Source organism: Mauremys reevesii, linkage group 8 (genome assembly GCF_016161935.1).
Source record: "Mauremys reevesii isolate NIE-2019 linkage group 8, ASM1616193v1, whole genome shotgun sequence".
NCBI classification, from domain to species: Eukaryota; Metazoa; Chordata; order Testudines; family Geoemydidae; genus Mauremys; species Mauremys reevesii.
This window is the reverse complement of record NC_052630.1, coordinates 80,819,999-80,838,054: the sequence shown is the minus strand read 5'-3', so window position 1 is coordinate 80,838,054 and position 18,056 is coordinate 80,819,999. Positions and strand designations below refer to the sequence as shown.

The 18,056-nt window shown below is 43.7% G+C and overlaps 1 protein-coding gene across 1 annotated transcript in view; it reads right to left on the bottom strand.

The window, feature by feature from the left end:
• MCOLN2 (mucolipin TRP cation channel 2) overlaps nt 1–17,813 on the bottom strand; it is a 40,877-nt gene extending 23,064 nt beyond the window's left edge. Inside the window, exons 1-3 of the mRNA XM_039485798.1 lie at nt 17,498–17,813; nt 12,105–12,264; nt 5,543–5,716 (exon numbers count right to left, since the gene is read on the bottom strand). Of these exons, the coding sequence (XP_039341732.1) occupies nt 5,543–5,716; nt 12,105–12,264; nt 17,498–17,625 (462 nt within the window). The 5' untranslated portion in view covers nt 17,626–17,813. The remainder of the gene's footprint in view (nt 1–5,542; nt 5,717–12,104; nt 12,265–17,497) is intronic.
• Between the last annotated feature and the right edge of the window lie 243 nt (nt 17,814–18,056).

Below are 18,056 nucleotides of genomic sequence, written 5' to 3'. Positions count from 1 at the left end.
TCGCTGAAGCGAGTTGTTGGGGGCAGGAGGGTTGCAGAAAGCAGGCTTGTGTCTGTATGTTGCGCATACCACCACATGCCTAGTCTGAGTGGCGGAACAGGGTGTTGATTGACTCCCTCACTTCACGGGAATCTGCCTCCGATCTCCAGGAAACTCTCAGAGATACTGGGCAATCCGCTGCTGCAGGTTCTTCATCAGAGCTGCTTTGTTTCTTGCCCCATTAACGGTAACTTTCCCGTGCCACTGTGCCGTCATGGGGAGGGGAAGGGGGAGGGCGGAGAAGAACCATTGCTGCACACAGGTGAGCCACATAAGGGCCAGGGTGGAAGCCGCAGTCTTGGAGAAGACCCTCCCTTGATTCTCTGCTCACCCTCAGCAGTGAGATATCTTCCATAATGAACACATTCTTTTCAAAACATGGGGACAGGAATGATTATCAGGCCCCCCTGGCAGTGCTGGCTCTCCCCAAGAGCCATGTGTCCTAGAACACTGATTTCCCCTGCCCCTGCAGTTACTCACCATTCTGGGGGTCTTGTGGCTCATGTGTGCTTGCCTGGGGTCAGCCAGTTAGTGACAGGTATGAGAGTACTGGCTATGTTTTAAATCACTGTTCTGTATGTTGCAAACAATATTGCTTCTGTAAAATGTTGCCTTTAAACTTCACGGAGATGACTTTGGGAGCATAGCCTCCCTCTTTGTTATCGCCAGCTGAACGGCTGCGCAGAATTAGAAAGCGTCCACGACGAACTAAGGAGGACTTTCTGTGTGACGTTATGATGCACTCTGCAGCTGAAAAAGAAGAACTGAAGGAGTGGCGGGACAGCAAGAAGAAGCCGCTCTTTCCCATGCTCCCCCCAGACACCCCCCTCCACCTTATCAACCTCCTGGCTCCAGTCTATAACCACAGCATTCCACTCCTCCCCTGTCACAGTCTAGCACTGCAGACTCCCAGTACCCACTGCACTCAACACCCATCCCTCTGCAGTTTGGCCCTGCTGAAGTACAGTACCCGCTGCATTGTACTCCAAAAGAGAAGGCTGGATATGATCCCTGGATATACACAAATCTTTAGCCGTCCTGGGACACCACCTCCTCCTGGGACCTTTCCTTCCCTTTCCTCCCCCGCCGCCATCTCCCTCAATGCTGATGTGTTTGTTTGACTCTCTCCTCCGGTTGTTGTTTTTTTTAATAAAAGTGTTGTGTTAGTTTGAAAGCCATCTTTATTCTATTAACTGAAAGCAAACAGAGTCCTGCAAAGCAACAGACAGTTATGTTAAACCTTTATATTGCATCGTCTGCCCCAATCACAATCACCTCCTAGCATTACAAGCACTGCACTCTCAAGCATAGCAACAAATATTAGTGGCCTTCAACTTCAAATTGCTGCCTCAGGGCATCCCTGATCCTTATGCCCCACGCTGCACCCCTCTAATAGCCCTGGTCTCTGGCTGTTCAAACTCAGCCTCCAGGCGCTGAGTTTCAGCAGTCCAGCCCTGAGTGAAGCTTTCACCCTTCCCTTCACAAATATTACAGCATACAACGTGTGGCTATAAGCATTGGAATACTGTCATCGGCCAAGTCCAACTTCCCATAGAGGCAGCACCAGTGGGCCTTTAAACGGCCAAAGGTGCACACAGTCATTCTGCACTTACTTAGCCTGTTGAACCGCTCCTTGCTGCTGTCAAGTTGCCCTGTGTATGGCTTCATAAGCCATGTAATTAAGGGTAGGTGGGGTCTCCCAGGATCACAATGGGCATTTTGACTTCCCCTACAATCTTCTGGTCCAGGAAGAAAGTCCCTGTTTGCAGCTTCCTGAACAGGCCAGTGTTCCGAAAGATGCGTGCATCATGCACCTTTCCAGATCAGCTTGCGTTAATGTCCGTGAAACACCCACGGTGATCCACAAGCACCTGGAGAACCATTGAGAAATACCCCTTCCAATTAATGTACTCAGTGGTTATATCCATGCCATCTATCGCCCCTCTGTAGTTAGAGAAGCCCATTTGTGCAAAGCCATCCACAATGTCATGCACGTTGGCCAGAGTCACGGTCTTTCAGAGCAGGATGCGATTAATGGCCCTGTATACTTCCAATCAACAGGAGTCCAACGGTAGACTTTCCCACTCTGAACTGGTTAGCGACCAATCGGTAGCAGTCTGGAGTAGCCAGCTGAGATCAATGCTGCACTCCTCTTGCCTTTGTAGTTTAAGGTACAACTCCACTGCCACTTGTGACGTGTTGGTCAGAGCAAGCAGCATACTGGTCAACAGTTTGGGATCCATTCCTGCAGACCGAAGAGGCAGAGCGCGCAGTACGCAAACTGTTGAAAGATGACACCAAATGTGGACAGAAGCACAGGGATTGCTGGGATGCGAAGCAATGCATCACAAGGCATTGGGACAGACCCAAGATACCCCCGACCTCCTCTGTCTTCCCACAACTCTTAGCGGCAGAAGAGAAAGAGATGCTCTGTGGGATAGCTTCCCAGAATGCACCACTCTGAATACCGCTGCAAATGCCGCAAGTGTGAACACACTATTGCACAGGCACCTGACAGTGTGAACACACAACAGCGGTTTCCCTTCAGCACTCTCTGAGCAGTGCTGCAACTCTGCCAGTATAGACATACCCTTAGATATCAGCTTACTTTTGACAACACCCCAGACACATCCCAACCTGGTGTTAGAACAATTCTCCTACTTCCCATGGACAACATTCCACACAGGTCATCATGGAACACTGCTGGCACACTTGGAAGGTCTGGTAAGTGTCAGCTGCAGCATAAATCAGTCCTCAAATGGTTATGGAAACTGCATATTTACATGCAGGGCTCTCCTTTAAATGTGCTCCACAAGGCTCTTTCCATCCTGCTATTCAATGCCCACTAAAGCCACCAGAAGAGGTCATGGACTCAAACCCAGTAACATGCCAACACTACTCAGCGCCACATCTTCTTTAGGTCAAATGCAGACAGTACCATTTGCAGCCGTCTCAGTACCCATGTGAGAACAATGCCTGGATTAAAAGATGATGAATGAAGGTAAGTCTAGGTAACAAAACCAAGTTAGTGGAAGAGAAAAATATGAGAAATCAATCAACACCATTACGTCTCCATCTATCGAAGGAATCAGTCCTCCAATTGTTAAGATGGTATGCAAATTAGGGGTCCTCTGAACTCCTCACTGTACCTAGATACCATCTCTAGCAGTGGTTCCCCCCCCTCCCCCGGCACACACACCTACAGTTAGCTATCCTCCTTATGAATGAATTACCCAGCCATGGTGATCCATGAATTCATCACCTACAGACTGGATCACTAGAACAGGAAATTAAAGGAAGGTCCCTAAAAAAAAATAATAAAAAAAAATGCCAGCATGTTGAGAATGAGCAGTCTGCAGAACCCTGTGTTGCTTTGAAGGCAAACATATCATCTTGGTGCTCCACGAAACTACACTTGTTACATCTGATAACAGAACATCTTTTTGACATAATTTCCCTATAATAAAAATACCCATATTAGACAGAAAATGTAAGAAAAATCAGCAGAGAGGGTATGTTCTGTCTAATACTTATTCTCAGAAATGTGGAGAGAACCAATGATCTAGTCAGGGGCGGCTCCAGGCCCCAGCACGCCAAGCGCGTGCTTGGGGCGGCATGCCGCGGGGGGCACTCTGCCAGTCGCCGGGAGGGCGGCAGGCCAGCAACCTTTGGCGGCATGCCTGTGGAGGGTCCGCTGGTCCCGCAGCTTCGGTGGACCTCCCGCAGGCGTTTTCATTTTTTTCATTGCAAAAAACATTCAGATATCATGGGGACTGTCCGTTACGCATTTAGTCCTCCACAGTTATGCAAGACTTAATTATTACTTTTCAACTATAGGAAGGCTGCATGCTGTTGCCTTGGAGTTACTGGATACACATGGCCAAGGTTTTTAAGAAGAAGCTAGTGATTTTGGGTGCCCAAATTGAGACATCTACAAGGGGCCTGATTTTCAGGAAGTGCAGAACACAACCTCTGGGAATTTAAAAAAAAAAAGCCAAGCCAAGCCCTTTCAAAGTCTCAGTTTGGGTACCCACAATAACTGGCCTCTTTTTGGATAATCTCAGCCACATATATGTGCCAAACAACAAGTTGAAGTCACTCAACCAAAGGGGTTAAAGCCCGAAAACCTGCAAAGCCCTAACAAACCTAAGCCACAGTGACTGGAAAAAAAAACTCCTCTACAAATGTCTACATTTATAGAATATAGACGTCATACAAAGAGACCTTTATATCTGATGCCTGTATCGCATACTTGACTCCTGCTCGATGAAATAAATCTATCCTTTCACTAGTCTTCTAGCTGGGGCTTCAAATCAGCCTTAGTGTCTACAAAAGAAGGAAGAAAGGAAGGAAGTAGTAAACCAAGAAGGAGAGATAAAAAGCAAAGAAACAACAGATTAAAAGCAACACAATAGAAGAAAATTCAGTCACTATTTTACACAACACAGGCCAGACCCACTGCTTATTCTGCCTATTTGAACAGAAACAGTGGATTTGCTCTGCTGAAGATTTCCCATTGTTTTGGGGGTTGCCAGGAGGCAAAGAGCCCTGAAGTGGGGGCATGGCCAAAGGAGAAGGGGTATGGCCTTCGCTTTCCACCAATTCCTGACTGCTATATTGGCTGCATTGGGGACTAAGCGGTTTCTGTAAAATCGGACTAATCCCGTAGTGTAGACATACCCTCTGCAAAATGCTGAGCAGCCCTAAAGCTGCTCTAAATTGAGCCTCAATTGGACAAGTGCCCATAGGTCTTCAAACTGGGCAGGCTCAAGTAAGGGTGACTTAAAGCTCCACACTTCTGAACTGTAGTGGACCACAGAAAAGACCTGGCCCTCATGTGATTTTTATTTATTTATTTTTTTAAAACAAGAAAGGACTTCCATGTTTTTATTTTCTACAGAAGCATAACCTTTTGTTTTCCCATCATTTTCTATTTTATGTGCATGTTAACACAAACTGTTTGCTGGAATTTTATATTTTTAAACAATTATTTAAGGGAGTTGTTTATCATATCATCCAAATTCCTTTTAAAATACCATACTAAACTTAAGGCTCTGTCCTTTTATTCCTGGAAGTACTACATTCCCATGTTGAGACTTCTGGTAATGATGCTACAAAGCTGTGATTCACTATAGCTGTAAGCATGAATTTTTGGAATGTATCTATATTCAGGTTCATTTCTACGTAGAGTAAAACTCAATTCATCTGTCACAGCAAGTTTGGAAATTAATAATCTTATAAGAACAACTTTCTTGTTTGTGTTGTGACTAAGTCAAAAAATGAAGATTAAGCATATACATGAAAATCAACACCAGGCCTTCTGGCTAAGAAGAGAAACATTAACTTTGACTGTTTACTTTAATCAGATGACCAGTTAGGACATTTGCAATCTGAATGAAACTAACCAGAACAGAAAATGGAAACTGAACAACATCTTATTGGCTGTGACTTTTAAGCAGTACTCATGCTGTTTATTATATATAGAAACACACAAAACACTTACCTGATTAATTGCAAAAAAAATGCTGTCATAAACATCCTGCTGTGTGTATACACTGCAACTGTAATCATCTTCATCAACCCCTGAGTAGCCTTTCAGAAACAGATGCTTAAAGGCAACAGTGTTCTCCTCTTTGAAGGAAACCACCAACTGGTTACTCAAACCAAAAAGAATAAGCTAAAAAAAATTTTAAAAATTCAAGTTAGAATACAATTCCATCATTAACATACTAATGATAGTAAACACAGCAATTAACATCTTCAAGTTATAATTAGCACAAATTGCAAAGTAAAAAGTTTCTGTATTGTGTCAGTACCAGACCAAAAAGAAGCCTGCATTCATTCAAAAATAAAATAATTACAATTTTAGAGCCTGCAAATCCACTCATTCCTACTTCTTGTTCTGCCAATCGCTCAAACAAGTTTATTTACATTTGCAGGAGATAATGCTGCTCACTTCTGGTTTACAAATGTCACATGAAAGTGAGAACAGGCAGGCATTCTCGTGGCACTATTGTAGCGGGTGTTGCAAGATATTTATCTGCCGGATGCACTAAAGATTCATATGTCCCTTCATGCTTCAACCAAAATTCCATAGAACGTGTCCATGCTGATGACGGGTTCTGCTCGATAACAATCCAAAGCAGTGAAGACCAACGCATGTTCATTTTAATCATTTGAGTCAAAAGCCACCAGCAGAATGTTGATTTTCTTTTTTGGTGGTTCGGGTTCTGTAGTTTCTGCATTGGAGTGTTGTTCTTTTAAGACTTCTGAAGGCATGCTCCACACCTCATCCCTCTTAGATTTTGGAAGGCACTTCAGATTCTTAAACCTTGGGTCAAGTGCTGTAGCTATCTTTAGAAATCTCACATTGGTACCTTCTTTGCGTTTTGTGAAATCTGAGTGAAAGTGTTCTTAAAATGAACATGTGCTGGGTCATCATCCAAGACTACTATAACATGAAATATATGGCAGAATGCAGGTAAAACAGAGCAGGGGACATACAATTCTCCCCCAAGAAGTTCAGTCACAAATTTAATTAACGCACTAATTTTTAACAAGCATCAGCAGCATGGAAGCATGTCTGCTGGAATAGTGGCTGACACACGAAGGGGCATATGAATGTTTAGTGTATCTGGCACATAAATACCTTGCAATGCCGGCTACAAAAGTGCCATGCAAATACCTGTTCTCACTTTCTGTTGACATTGTAAATAAGAAGAGGGTGGAATTATCTCCTGTAAATGTAAACAGACTTGTTTGCCTTATGGATTGGCAGAACAAGAAGTAGGACTGAGTGGACTTGCAGGCTCTGAAGTTTTACATTGTTTTGTTTTTGAGTGCAGTTATGTAAAAAAACAAACAAACAAAAAAAACTACATTTGTAAGTTGCACTTTCATGACAAAGAGACTGCACTACAGTACTTGTATGAGGTGAACTGAAAAATACTATTTCTTTTATCATTTTTACAGTGCAATTATAATTTGTAATAAAAAAAATTATATATACTTTGAGTTCAATTACAACATAAAATACTGCTAATGAGTTAACTGTGATTAATTGACAGCCCTAATTACAATATAAGATCACAAAAGAATAGTAAAGGGTCTCTTTTGCCAAAGCCTGGAAAACAAAATCCCACTTTGCATAAGCTGATGCAAGCTGAAAACAAGGAAATGAAAAATACCGTTTACTTCACTGACATGCATGCCATGAAATACTGAAACTCCTACTACTTTATTTTGGAGCTTAGCCTCTTAGCGCATAATCATTATTGAGTACAGCCCAGGAGATGCATTTTCACTTATTTTAACTACATGCACAGTAACTGTATTCATAGTGCAAGCGCTTGAAACTATTTTAAATCGGCAAAGCTAAGAGTTTTGTGTGGAAAATGCAAAAGCAATTCATTCACCTCATGCCTTCCCTGAGTAGGAGATGTCATTCAAATCTAAAAAAATCACTTTGAATTTGAAGAGCTTTGATGATTAAAAGTACAATTATAGTAAATCAAGTTGATAAACAACATAATGTCGTTTCAAGTTTATCACACAAACACTTCCTTATGAAATCTGCTTGGTTTTTTCTAACTCACCCTGAGATCTGAATGTCAAGCTGTGTTTTGTCACTTACATCACCAGTAATAAGGTTTCTATAATTAGAATTTAGCTGACAATTTTGTTGATGATGCAGGAGACAGAACAGAATCCAGTCAGCTAATCCATAGCAATGCAGAGCCTTTATAGATAACAATATTTAAAAAATGTTTTTTGTCTGTAATGCAAGAAGATAAGAATCTGAATACACATAGGGACAGAGCTATTGATCAAAAACTTGCTATTTTTACTGAGCCAGTTTCCTATCATCACACTAACACCCCTTTTAAAAACAATTTTCATAAGAAAAATGTAAGTGTTTACTCCACATATATTTTGGCATGAAAGAAGTACGGTAATTGGAATCTCACAGTGGAGGAGCAGAAAAAGGAGAGAGCAAAGGAAGAAACCCAGAGCTTGAAAAATAAACTCTCTTACTTGTTAGTGACAAATATGAAGTGTTTGGGCCCATCTGTTTCTGCATAATCTAACCTTTCACTGAAGAAAAAGAGTACTAGCCTCAAGACAGAACTGCATTAAGGAGGCTGTCTTCCTGAGCCTGCAGACTTCTCTCATTTGTCTGCTGCTAAGCACTGCACCAGAATGAAACAAAAACTATTCAGAAGCCCATGGGCACCACTGAAAGTGACAAAAATGAAGTTAATTGCATAAAGGTGCTGCTTGGGGAAGCTATAATTAGCAGCAGAGGCAGGGGCTGAAGTTGTTCATGGAGATTTATGTAAACTAGCAGAGATTCCCCATATCCCTTCTGTAAGTCAAAGGCCAATACAGAAATGGACCCTCTGAACAGAGATCCCCAGTGATAGGAATCCTAGCACTCTCCCTAAACCCCACAGCAAGGGTGTAAGGGACCCAGGGTCCCACCAGAGCATTGTCTCTTCCTCCCTAGTTTTCATTTCAAGGTGATGAAGGTTTAGTTCTTAGGCTAGGCCATGTATAACTTTTCAAGATCTGCAAGAAACCAACCGAACGAGGGAGGAGAGGGAGAGTACAAAGAAATCCCCACTAAAAGGTAAGCAAGCCCCTACTCTTGTTCCCAGCATTAACAGTATATGAAATCTGAATTTACTGTCTGACAGGCTCTCTTTAAATATAAAAATAAAATCTATTTTTTTTCCTCCAATGAGTACTTTCTTGTCTCTCCTAGATGGTAACTAGTTATCTCTGGGCTAAACAAGTACACAAAGCAATGCTATTCACAGTGAACTATTTATGTAATGTGGCAGGTTGCAGCCAGGATGACCAGAACAGGGGTTTCCAGGTCATCAGTGTCTGATTATATCCACACAGCCTTTAGAACTAGTGTTGAATTCTGGCCAAAAAGTTTGCAAGATTCTTCAGGGGATTTAGCAGGAGTTCTACTTAGATGCTCTTTGGATTGCAAAGCTGTTAACATAAGTCCTATGAATGAATTCATGGCAATTTCTAGCTATGATTCTAATATCAGTAAATTAAAGCCTTTCCCCTGAGAACTGTAAGGGAAAAAGAAAGAAGAAAAAAAAAGGCTGTCAGTCTTGATTTGGGGGGCATGTGAAATCCTTAGGGGGCTCTAAAACAACTTTGCACTAAAATATACTGATACTTGGACAGAAGTCACTTCTGCAATCCAGCAGAGAAAGGACAAATTGCCTTCACCTTACCATATGGAAGGAGCCACTCCAATTAACAGGCTTAACATACTGAAATTCAGTGGATGCTCAGTGTCAGACAGCTAGTGACAGGGACACTCTTGTAAGAATAAGCATAAAGTACACCAACGTCACCCCTAAGGAGCTTGGCCTCATTCCAAAACTCAAGGATGCTCATTAGGGCCTGCCCATATGCCTGCTACAAGTGTGCAAGACTGCCCCCTTTAAGTAGCAATGTACTTCCCTTCAGTGATTCTTTTGCTTCCTCACCCTGGCTACCCAATCAGCTGCTGAACATGGACCAGAAGTGACAGCCACTTCACTGCTGAAAGGTGCCAAAAAAGCCCCAGTACCTGAACTGGCGGTGGCCTCAGAAAGCAAATCAGCACTGCATCTCTTCTGCCCCAGGAGAGTCAGGTCCAACACAGAGACCAAGCAGAGGAGAGACTGGGACAGTAAACATGGCAATCCAGAAGTTTAATCACCAGCACAGGCACTAATGCTTGTGGGTTAGGATGGACTTTGAGTGGTGGTGAAGGGTATAGGATGGATTAGGGGATGGGCTTTGAAGCTGTGCGTTGCCTCATCCCACTCATGATTAAGCCCCTGTGTATAAGAGCTAGAAGGTAGTGTAATAACCGGTGTCTCCCTGACCTGGACGATGGGAAAAGGCTTTGACTAACAGCTCAGTAGAATCAAGACAATATTACCTCTTAGCTTGTGATAATATTCTGAAAAAACCTTGGTGGAATTGGTGCATCATGGCTGTGCCCATACTAGTCTCCCCCGTGCCACCTCACCCACCGTTCTCAACAGCAGCAAAGCTCCACTAGCAATTGCAGGAGCACTAGTGTATACAGGACTTCAGTTACTGGTGTCATTTTAGCCTGTCTTGTCTAGACAGCATAGTTAGAATACCAACCATTGCCTGGAGCTCTGTCTACAGTAGTACTTCCTCCACTGCTACTCCTGCACTGATGTTTGCATTGATGGAGAATTTTTTTTTTTTTTTTTTTAAAGAAAGGCTGAGATCACCCTCTCTGGCTAGAAGGGCTCTGGAGGATATTATCCATAGGTAATTGCTTGATTCCGGCAAGTCTGTTAATTTCAGACATTGACCCCTGCAGCTCAGTGTATACGGTAACTCCTTGCTTAACATTGTAGTTATGTTCCTGAAAAATGCAACTTTAAGTGAATCCAATTTTCCCCTAAGATTTAATGTATTTGCTGGGGGTTAGGTGCCAAGGAAATGTTTGGGGGACAGACAAAAGGCATTACATACTGTACTGAGGTTGGGAAGTCCCCTGGCTTACCCCACACAGGCACAGCCCACTGTAGGCAAGGACGCTAGAAAGCCCTGTTGCAGCAGCAGCTTCCCCAGAGAAGAACAGGCATCGGGGGATGCTCCAGGCCCGCCTCTTCCCATCTCCGCTCCACTCCAGGCCCACCTCTTCCCACCCCCACTTCACCTCCTCTCCGGAGTATGCCGCATCCCTGGTCCTTCCTCCCCCACCCCCCCGCCCCAGAAAGTTCTAAGTGTTGCCAAACAGCTGTTTGGCGGCGCTTAGGACTTTCTGGGAGGGAGGGGCAGGAGCAGAGATGCCATGCTTCCCCGCTCCTCCTCCTCCCTCCCAGCACTTCGTGCTTAGGACTTTCTCTGGCGGGCAAGGGGGGAGTGGAGACGCAGCGCTTCCGAGCTCCTCTCCTTCCCTTCCAGAAAGTCTTAAGCACCTGGGAAGCGCTGGGAGGGAGGGAGAGGAGGAACTTGTGCAATGCTCCCTTGTAAAGTCACTGATCTTCCAAAGAATCTTACAAGCAGTGGACAGAGCAGGCAGCCAAACAACATTATAAAGGGAGCATTGCACAACTTTAAATGAGCATGTTCCCTAATTGAGCAGCAACGTAAGTTTGAAACAAGATTACGCGGGAGGACAGTTAAGTGAGGAGTTACTGTATTTCAGAGCTATATATTTAATGCCACTTTGTTAAATCTCACACTTGAGATTCCTGCATTTTAGAGATCAAAACAAATTGCTGATTTGACTATGTATCCAAAATAATGCACTGTCTGTAATCAATCACTTGGGGAGAGAGAGTGGCTCAGGATTTTAACTGCCTAGTCAACAATCCGCTCTTGCCAATCAGAAGAGCATTTGCAAATACAAACCAAACATTCAGAGTTGCTGGCTACATTCATAATGCAGGCTTTGCAGTTGCTGGATTGGCACTCTGGTGACAATACCAATACATTGGCCTCAGGGGATGTGGGGGTTATGTGCAGTGAAGAGCAGAAGGCGCAAAGAGCATGCCACAGCACTGCCAATGAAGCCAAACAATTCAGAACCATGTGATCCACAATGAGGTGCTTGATTTAGGGGGAAAAAATTGTTTTGAAACAAATGTCTTTGGCAGTATGTGACCTACTATTTCACTCTTAATCCCTCACTGAAATCGCTCCAGTTAGCACCAAGGTGGTGACCAAAGAACATTTAGGAGTTTAGTTAGGGTGACCAGATGACCCAATTTTATAGGGACAGTCCCGATATTTGGGGCTTTTTCTTATATAGGCTCCTATTACCCCCCACCCCATGTCCCAATTTTTCACTCTTGCTGTCTGGTCACCCTGTTTAGTTTATATTATTGTTTCCTCCCACCACATGCACTCCTACTCCTTTAAGAATGTTCTTTCCTCACCTCTGATCTTGGATTTTTTTTCCAGGAAGGAAGTTTAGATCGTTAAAGAGTAACCAAGGGAAGCAACACTCCAAGATCATTGATTTGCTGCTCCGCCTACATGTGTTATTTTTTGTAAGAACATACCTGTGTGGTAACCATAACTATCTTTAGAATCTGCAAACCCAGTTTCCATGGGATTTGGCGTCTGGCTCTGTATTTTTCACATGGGTTCATGAAGTAAAACTTCAAATCCTCCTTTAGAGCATCCTCTTCTAGATCTGAATCTGGTTGAGCCATCATACGTCTGCCATAAATAATATGTTAATTAGAAACCCACAGAATGTCTTGGCAGACACTTTACATATATTACAGATTCATCTCACAGATCTCTGTTTGACTTAGAGGTCTATACAAACTGGAATGAAGTTTTTAATAGTAAAATTGAAGAGACATTCTCCTATTACAGTGTAGTTTCCAAACCTATTTCATCACACTATGCTATCCCAACTGCACATCTCAACACAGCATTTAAACGACTATTCTCCAAAATACCTCCGCCCAATAAAGTGATTTTGTATTCATTATAGAGATTAGCAATTTTTTTTAAATATCTATTTATTAAATCTAAACATATTGAACCATTTTGTTTATATAAACCACAATCTTCCTTTAACCTTTAAACCCCTATAGAAAAATACTCAAAGACCAAAGGTCTATGCTTTGAAGCATAATGACAAAGCAGCGTGAGAAAACCTGCACTTTCACTTCCTGTGCATAAGTATATTTTTAGTTTATGGGCCCATCAGTTGGGCACTTTTTACAAGCACTAAATTCACTGTAAAACCAAACATCTCCAAACACACCAAAACATCATGTTTTAAGTATAAACGAGATGTACACATTATTTGGTGTCATATATAGTAGCACATTCAATTCACTTGTAGAAACTGATGGAGAGTGAAAAAAAATGAGGAACTTTTCTTTCCCCTTCTCTTCTCACACTTCCTCACCTTTATTTCAAATGCAGCAAGTGCTGACTTCCTGTTCAAGTCTTAAAGATCTGGACTTAACTTGTACATTTTTTTTCTAATTAAAGACAATTTCATTTGTAAGTACAAAAAAAGTAACATGTTCTCTTGCTCCCATTAGACTTTCAGAAAAGTATTTTCAATATCCAAAGTTATATATTAGGATAGCAATTTCCCAGTCTTGGTTGACACTTGAAAATACATATTTAAAGTTTTCAAACATGCATTCATTCATATCTGATCTTCTTTGATCTGGTCTATATGCAATGTATAGTGTACTTACAGTTCTGAATTCTATAACGTACTGTATGTTGCATGAAGTATACCCCCACAAAACTCATGTGATTTGCAGAACCAACCCTCTTCTCAAACAGCAAGAGTGCAGAAGTAATTTTCAAGTCTAGAAGAGCAGTACAGTACCACTCCCAGGTAAGCAAGTAAAAACAGATTTTACGCACTGAAGCCCAAAGGTTAGGTTTATTACATAGTGACTGATTTTATGGTTCAATTAAAAAAAGGAGGGGGGAGGAGTTCAGTCCAGAATTACAAAGATGCTAAGAGAGCTTCAGAAACATCGGGGGGCGGGGGGGGGGGCAGCGAAATCAGAAAAAATATTTTTAAAGTTTCACTAAGAAAAACAAGGCACCAAGCTGGGCTAGTTTTAACCATGTTAGGAAAGTGGTTGAAGGGATATCAACATGAAAACACACATTTGTGCCTGGAAAATGAATACTTAGTGTAGTTACCAGAAACACTTAAAAAGATTGCTTTTAGACATCATAAATAGCAAAACAAAAAATTGTTTTTTCAGTTTGCATCCTTTCAGCATTTGACAGCACTCTGTGTCTAGCAGAGGTGAAAGTAAGCCAGTACAGTCCGGTACAATGTACCGGCAAGAGCCAGCACGCCGTGCCGGGCCGCACCGGCTTCCTCGGCTGGGCTTTAAAGGGCTCAGAGCTTCCACGGCTGCAGGGAGCCCAGAGCCCTTTAACCCCCACCCCCCCAGTTCCAGCAGCTGGGCTGGAGCCAGGATTTAAAGGGCTCGGGCTCTGCAGCGGCTGGAGCCCCAGGCCCTTTAATTTGCCCCTGAGCCCTGCGTTGATTTAAAGGCCCTGGGGCTCGCAGCCACAGCCGATGCCCCAGGGCCTTTAAATCTTGAGAGGCCACCCCTCCTCCGGTTGGGCGCCGCCCCCCCGCTCCCAGGATTCCGGCAGTACCGCTAAGTCCTGCAAGTTACTTTCACCCCTGGTGTCTAGTAAGAAACTGAAAAGAGCTTTATAAACATCAACAAGGTCTTTTAAAATGAATATTTCTTTAAAACCTCAAGACATACTATTTGGAGAGAGGTTCTTTTTGTTTTGTTTTATGTTCACCTATCTAAAAAAAAGAAATCAAGTTGATTAATAAATAAATAAATAGCAGCAGCAGCACTTTCATTCTTTTGTAGCTCTTTCCATCCAATAATCCTTAGCCCTAACCACCACAGATGTTTTACTGATACCATCAGCTTCCCTTATCAATTGTCTGCATTTTCTAACTGCTGGTTTGTAAGGTTAAGGAAAATAACAAGGAAGTCTTTGAAACATATGAAACCTATGGAACATATGAAATCCTACCAATGGCACTGGTCCAATACTAGATAAAGACGGTAAAATTGTCTATCATGATGAAGAAAAGGCAGACCTATTCAATACACATTTCTATTCTATATTTTGAAAGAAGCAGGATGCAGTATTCATATTTTACAGTATTAGTGAAATACTTACTAGGGAGGATGTTACGCAGCAGCTGTTATAATTGCATATTTTAAATTTTCACTACTGGATAACTAGCATCCAAGAGAATTATAAGAATTGGTCAAGGAGCTCGCTGAACCATTATTTTTTTAAATACGTATTGAAGGAGTAAGGAAATTCCAGAGAACTGAAAAAAACTAATCTCATACCAATATTTAAAAAGGGAACATTACAAAGGCAAAATATTGGAAAGACAGATACAGAACACAATTAATAAAGAATTACATAATTTTTTTAAGATCACAAATTTGGTTGACACAGGTAGCCATGTTGACATAACAGATTTCTGTAAGGCATCTGACTTAGTCCTGCATGATGACTGATTAAAAAAAATTAGCACTGAAAAATCAGTGAAGAGGGTGCTTCTAGTGGGGTTCCAGAGGGATCCCTATTCTTGGCCCAATGTTATCCAATATCTTTATCAATTATTTTGGAGAGAACATTAAATCATTGCTGGTGAAGTCTGTATATGACACAAAACTTGACAGAGTAGTAAATAATGATGGGGACTGCTCAGATATATAGACTGGCCTCAATCGCTTGCTAAGATGGTCTCATTTGAGCAACATGCATTTTAATACAACCAGAAATCAAGGTCTTATACTATATCTAGATACAAAGAGATTTTGCCCAAAGTCTCACAGGTAATGCTGTGTCAGTCAGGAATAAAATGCATGTCTGCTCTTTTCTAGTCTTATGCATCAACATGACTGTCCTCATTAATAAATACTGCCATGATAAGAAGTTCTGTGCTTAATGATTTTAAATAACATATACTCCCTCCCCCCCACACACACCAACCTAGCACAAATGGATTTGTTTACATTACAAAATTTTATCATGTTCAAACACAATTATGAAGAATTTAGACAAGCTTACAGAATCCTAACCATAATAATAGTGATGACACCTAACTCTTATACTGCACTTTTCATCCCAAGATCTCAAAGCGCTATACAGAAAAATTGACACACACAGAGGTGAAGTGTCCATGACTGACAGGTTAGCATAGCCCAAGGTATATCACATTCAATGTCAGCTAATTGTGATTAAATGCAGCTAGTCACTATTTGCCCTGATCTATGAAAGCCACTCAGTCATAGTCACTGTTGTATCAAATAATTCAACTTTTACAGGGCAGACGAGGTCAGTGTGGATAGAGCTGTTTCAGCATCAACCGTGGCAGTCCGAGACCACCTTTGGCAGGATTCAAGCCTGGTTTTCAGACACAATTGTAATAGGGTTTGTAATGGTGTTGCATGAACATAAGGAATGTTCTAATTTTTTTTTATGTTAACCGTAAGTTTTAAACACAGTCCGACAAATCCTAAAGGGGATGGGGCCTAAGCTTACTGCAATCTTAATGTCTGCAGTACAAAACAGAAATGCTTCGAGATATTATTGTCACTCTTTAATTAGTTTGCTTTAATCCTCTCTCACAGTACATTTGACTATAAATAGTCAATAAACTGAACTACTATGAACATCCTCCTGGAAGAGAAATTACTGGATCCAAAGGTCTCCAGGGGTGTGTATTAGCAACACAAACAGAGGTGGCCACCTATCTCATGACTGAAAATATTACACTGAAAGAGACAACTCTGTTCTCTGGTGTTAGAGAAAACAGTGGTTTCCGCCAACCCTCAAATAAGTGTTAACACAGCACTGGCTCGTCTCCTCAGCCCCACACAAGAAGCTGCTTTGAACTGAAGCCTGCAGCAATACAGCCATGGGTGAGGGGCACGGGGATGAGCCTGGATGGATGCAGTATGTGGAAGGAAACAGACCCAATGGGCAGAGCTGCTCTAGTAGAAACAATAAATTGTTTCAGGAAGGTTAAAAATACATTGGCTGAAAGCTTTTGTTGTTGTGGTTGCTGCCGCTGTTCAGATGCAATTCCTAGAGACGATTAAAAGCCCTTTGCATTGCCTCTAACTTTCTGTCACTTCGGCAAATTTCAAATGCCTTGGGCTGCCCAGAGAAATGTCAGAGCATCTAACCAGTTGCAGGGCAACCTTGGCATCTGCACAGTGAGGGCTTGATTCTGATCTCTCTTACACAGTTCTTATGCTGGTTCCAACTCCATGGACTTCAGTGGAATTACTCCTGCCTTGTATCAGCGCAAGTGAGAGAAAAGTCAAGTGCTGAGTCCTTCAAAGTGCCAATTAAAATATATCTACCACCACCGCCACCCCCCGAAAAAATCCACTTAAAAAAATGTCCTTACCCCTATTACTAGCAATACTTTCCGTTCTAAAAGCCGCACAAGTTTTAAGGCGCATTTAAAAGTCTTGTTTCTCCTCCTTTTGGGTTTCATTTACTAGGTGCATCATGCTCAGCTGGGGACAGCAGAGCTTAGGACACTGCAGGGGACCCTCCTGCCCATGCACTGGAGAGCAGCGTTATGATAAATAGCATCAGCTGCTCAGGTTTGCTCCCCAAGTCCCAGGCACTGGTGGGGGGCAGGCGGGATTTTAAAACCCAAACCTCTGAACTCTCCCTGATGTAAGAGTCAGGTCAGGCAGCTTCAGTGGGAAGCGCGACGGGGAGGCTCCGCGAGGGCCCCTCAGTGACAGCCATGGGGGTGACGGGTCCCCAGCCCTCCGAAGAACTGGGGTGCTCCCTCCCTCGCTCGCGCCAGGTACCCTGATCCCCGCCCACCCGTGGCCACCGAAGCGCCACGCTCCCAGGCAGCCCCCAGCCGCCCGCTCACCTGGTCAGCAGCGTCCGGCCCCTGGCCACGTACCCCACCGACAGGTCCATGGCGCACGCCGGCCGCGGGGCCCCGCCGTGGCCACTGCCGCCCGGAGCGGCGCGCTCGCAGCGGGGCGCGGGACCCATGCACCTCCCGGGCCGGGCGGGCGGGAGGGAAGCAGCCGAGCTAAGCCACCGCTGCCGGATCCGCGGTCACGTGGCGCCCCGGGCGAGTCCGGAACGGAGAGTGACGGGGCGGAGGCGCCTGGCGCCTGCAGCCCTGGGCATTGGCGGGGCGGCCGGCGGCGCTCGGGGCCTCCGCGGAGCCGGAGAATCCCCCAGGCCCCACCCCCCGCGCTGGGTTTTAAAGCAGGAGCCTTGAGCTGGGGCTCGCAGCGCTGGGACGCGGTGTGCGGCTGCCGGGGGCCCTTGTTTCCCACGTGCTGCTGGCCCCGCAGACCTGCTGCCTGCGCCGCGAGCGGCAGCCTCGCTCAGCGCCCAGGCCTGGGGGTTCATTTCCGATCCCCAGCCCCCCCGCGCTGCACCTTCAACAGGCGCAAATCCGCGTTGTTAGCAGT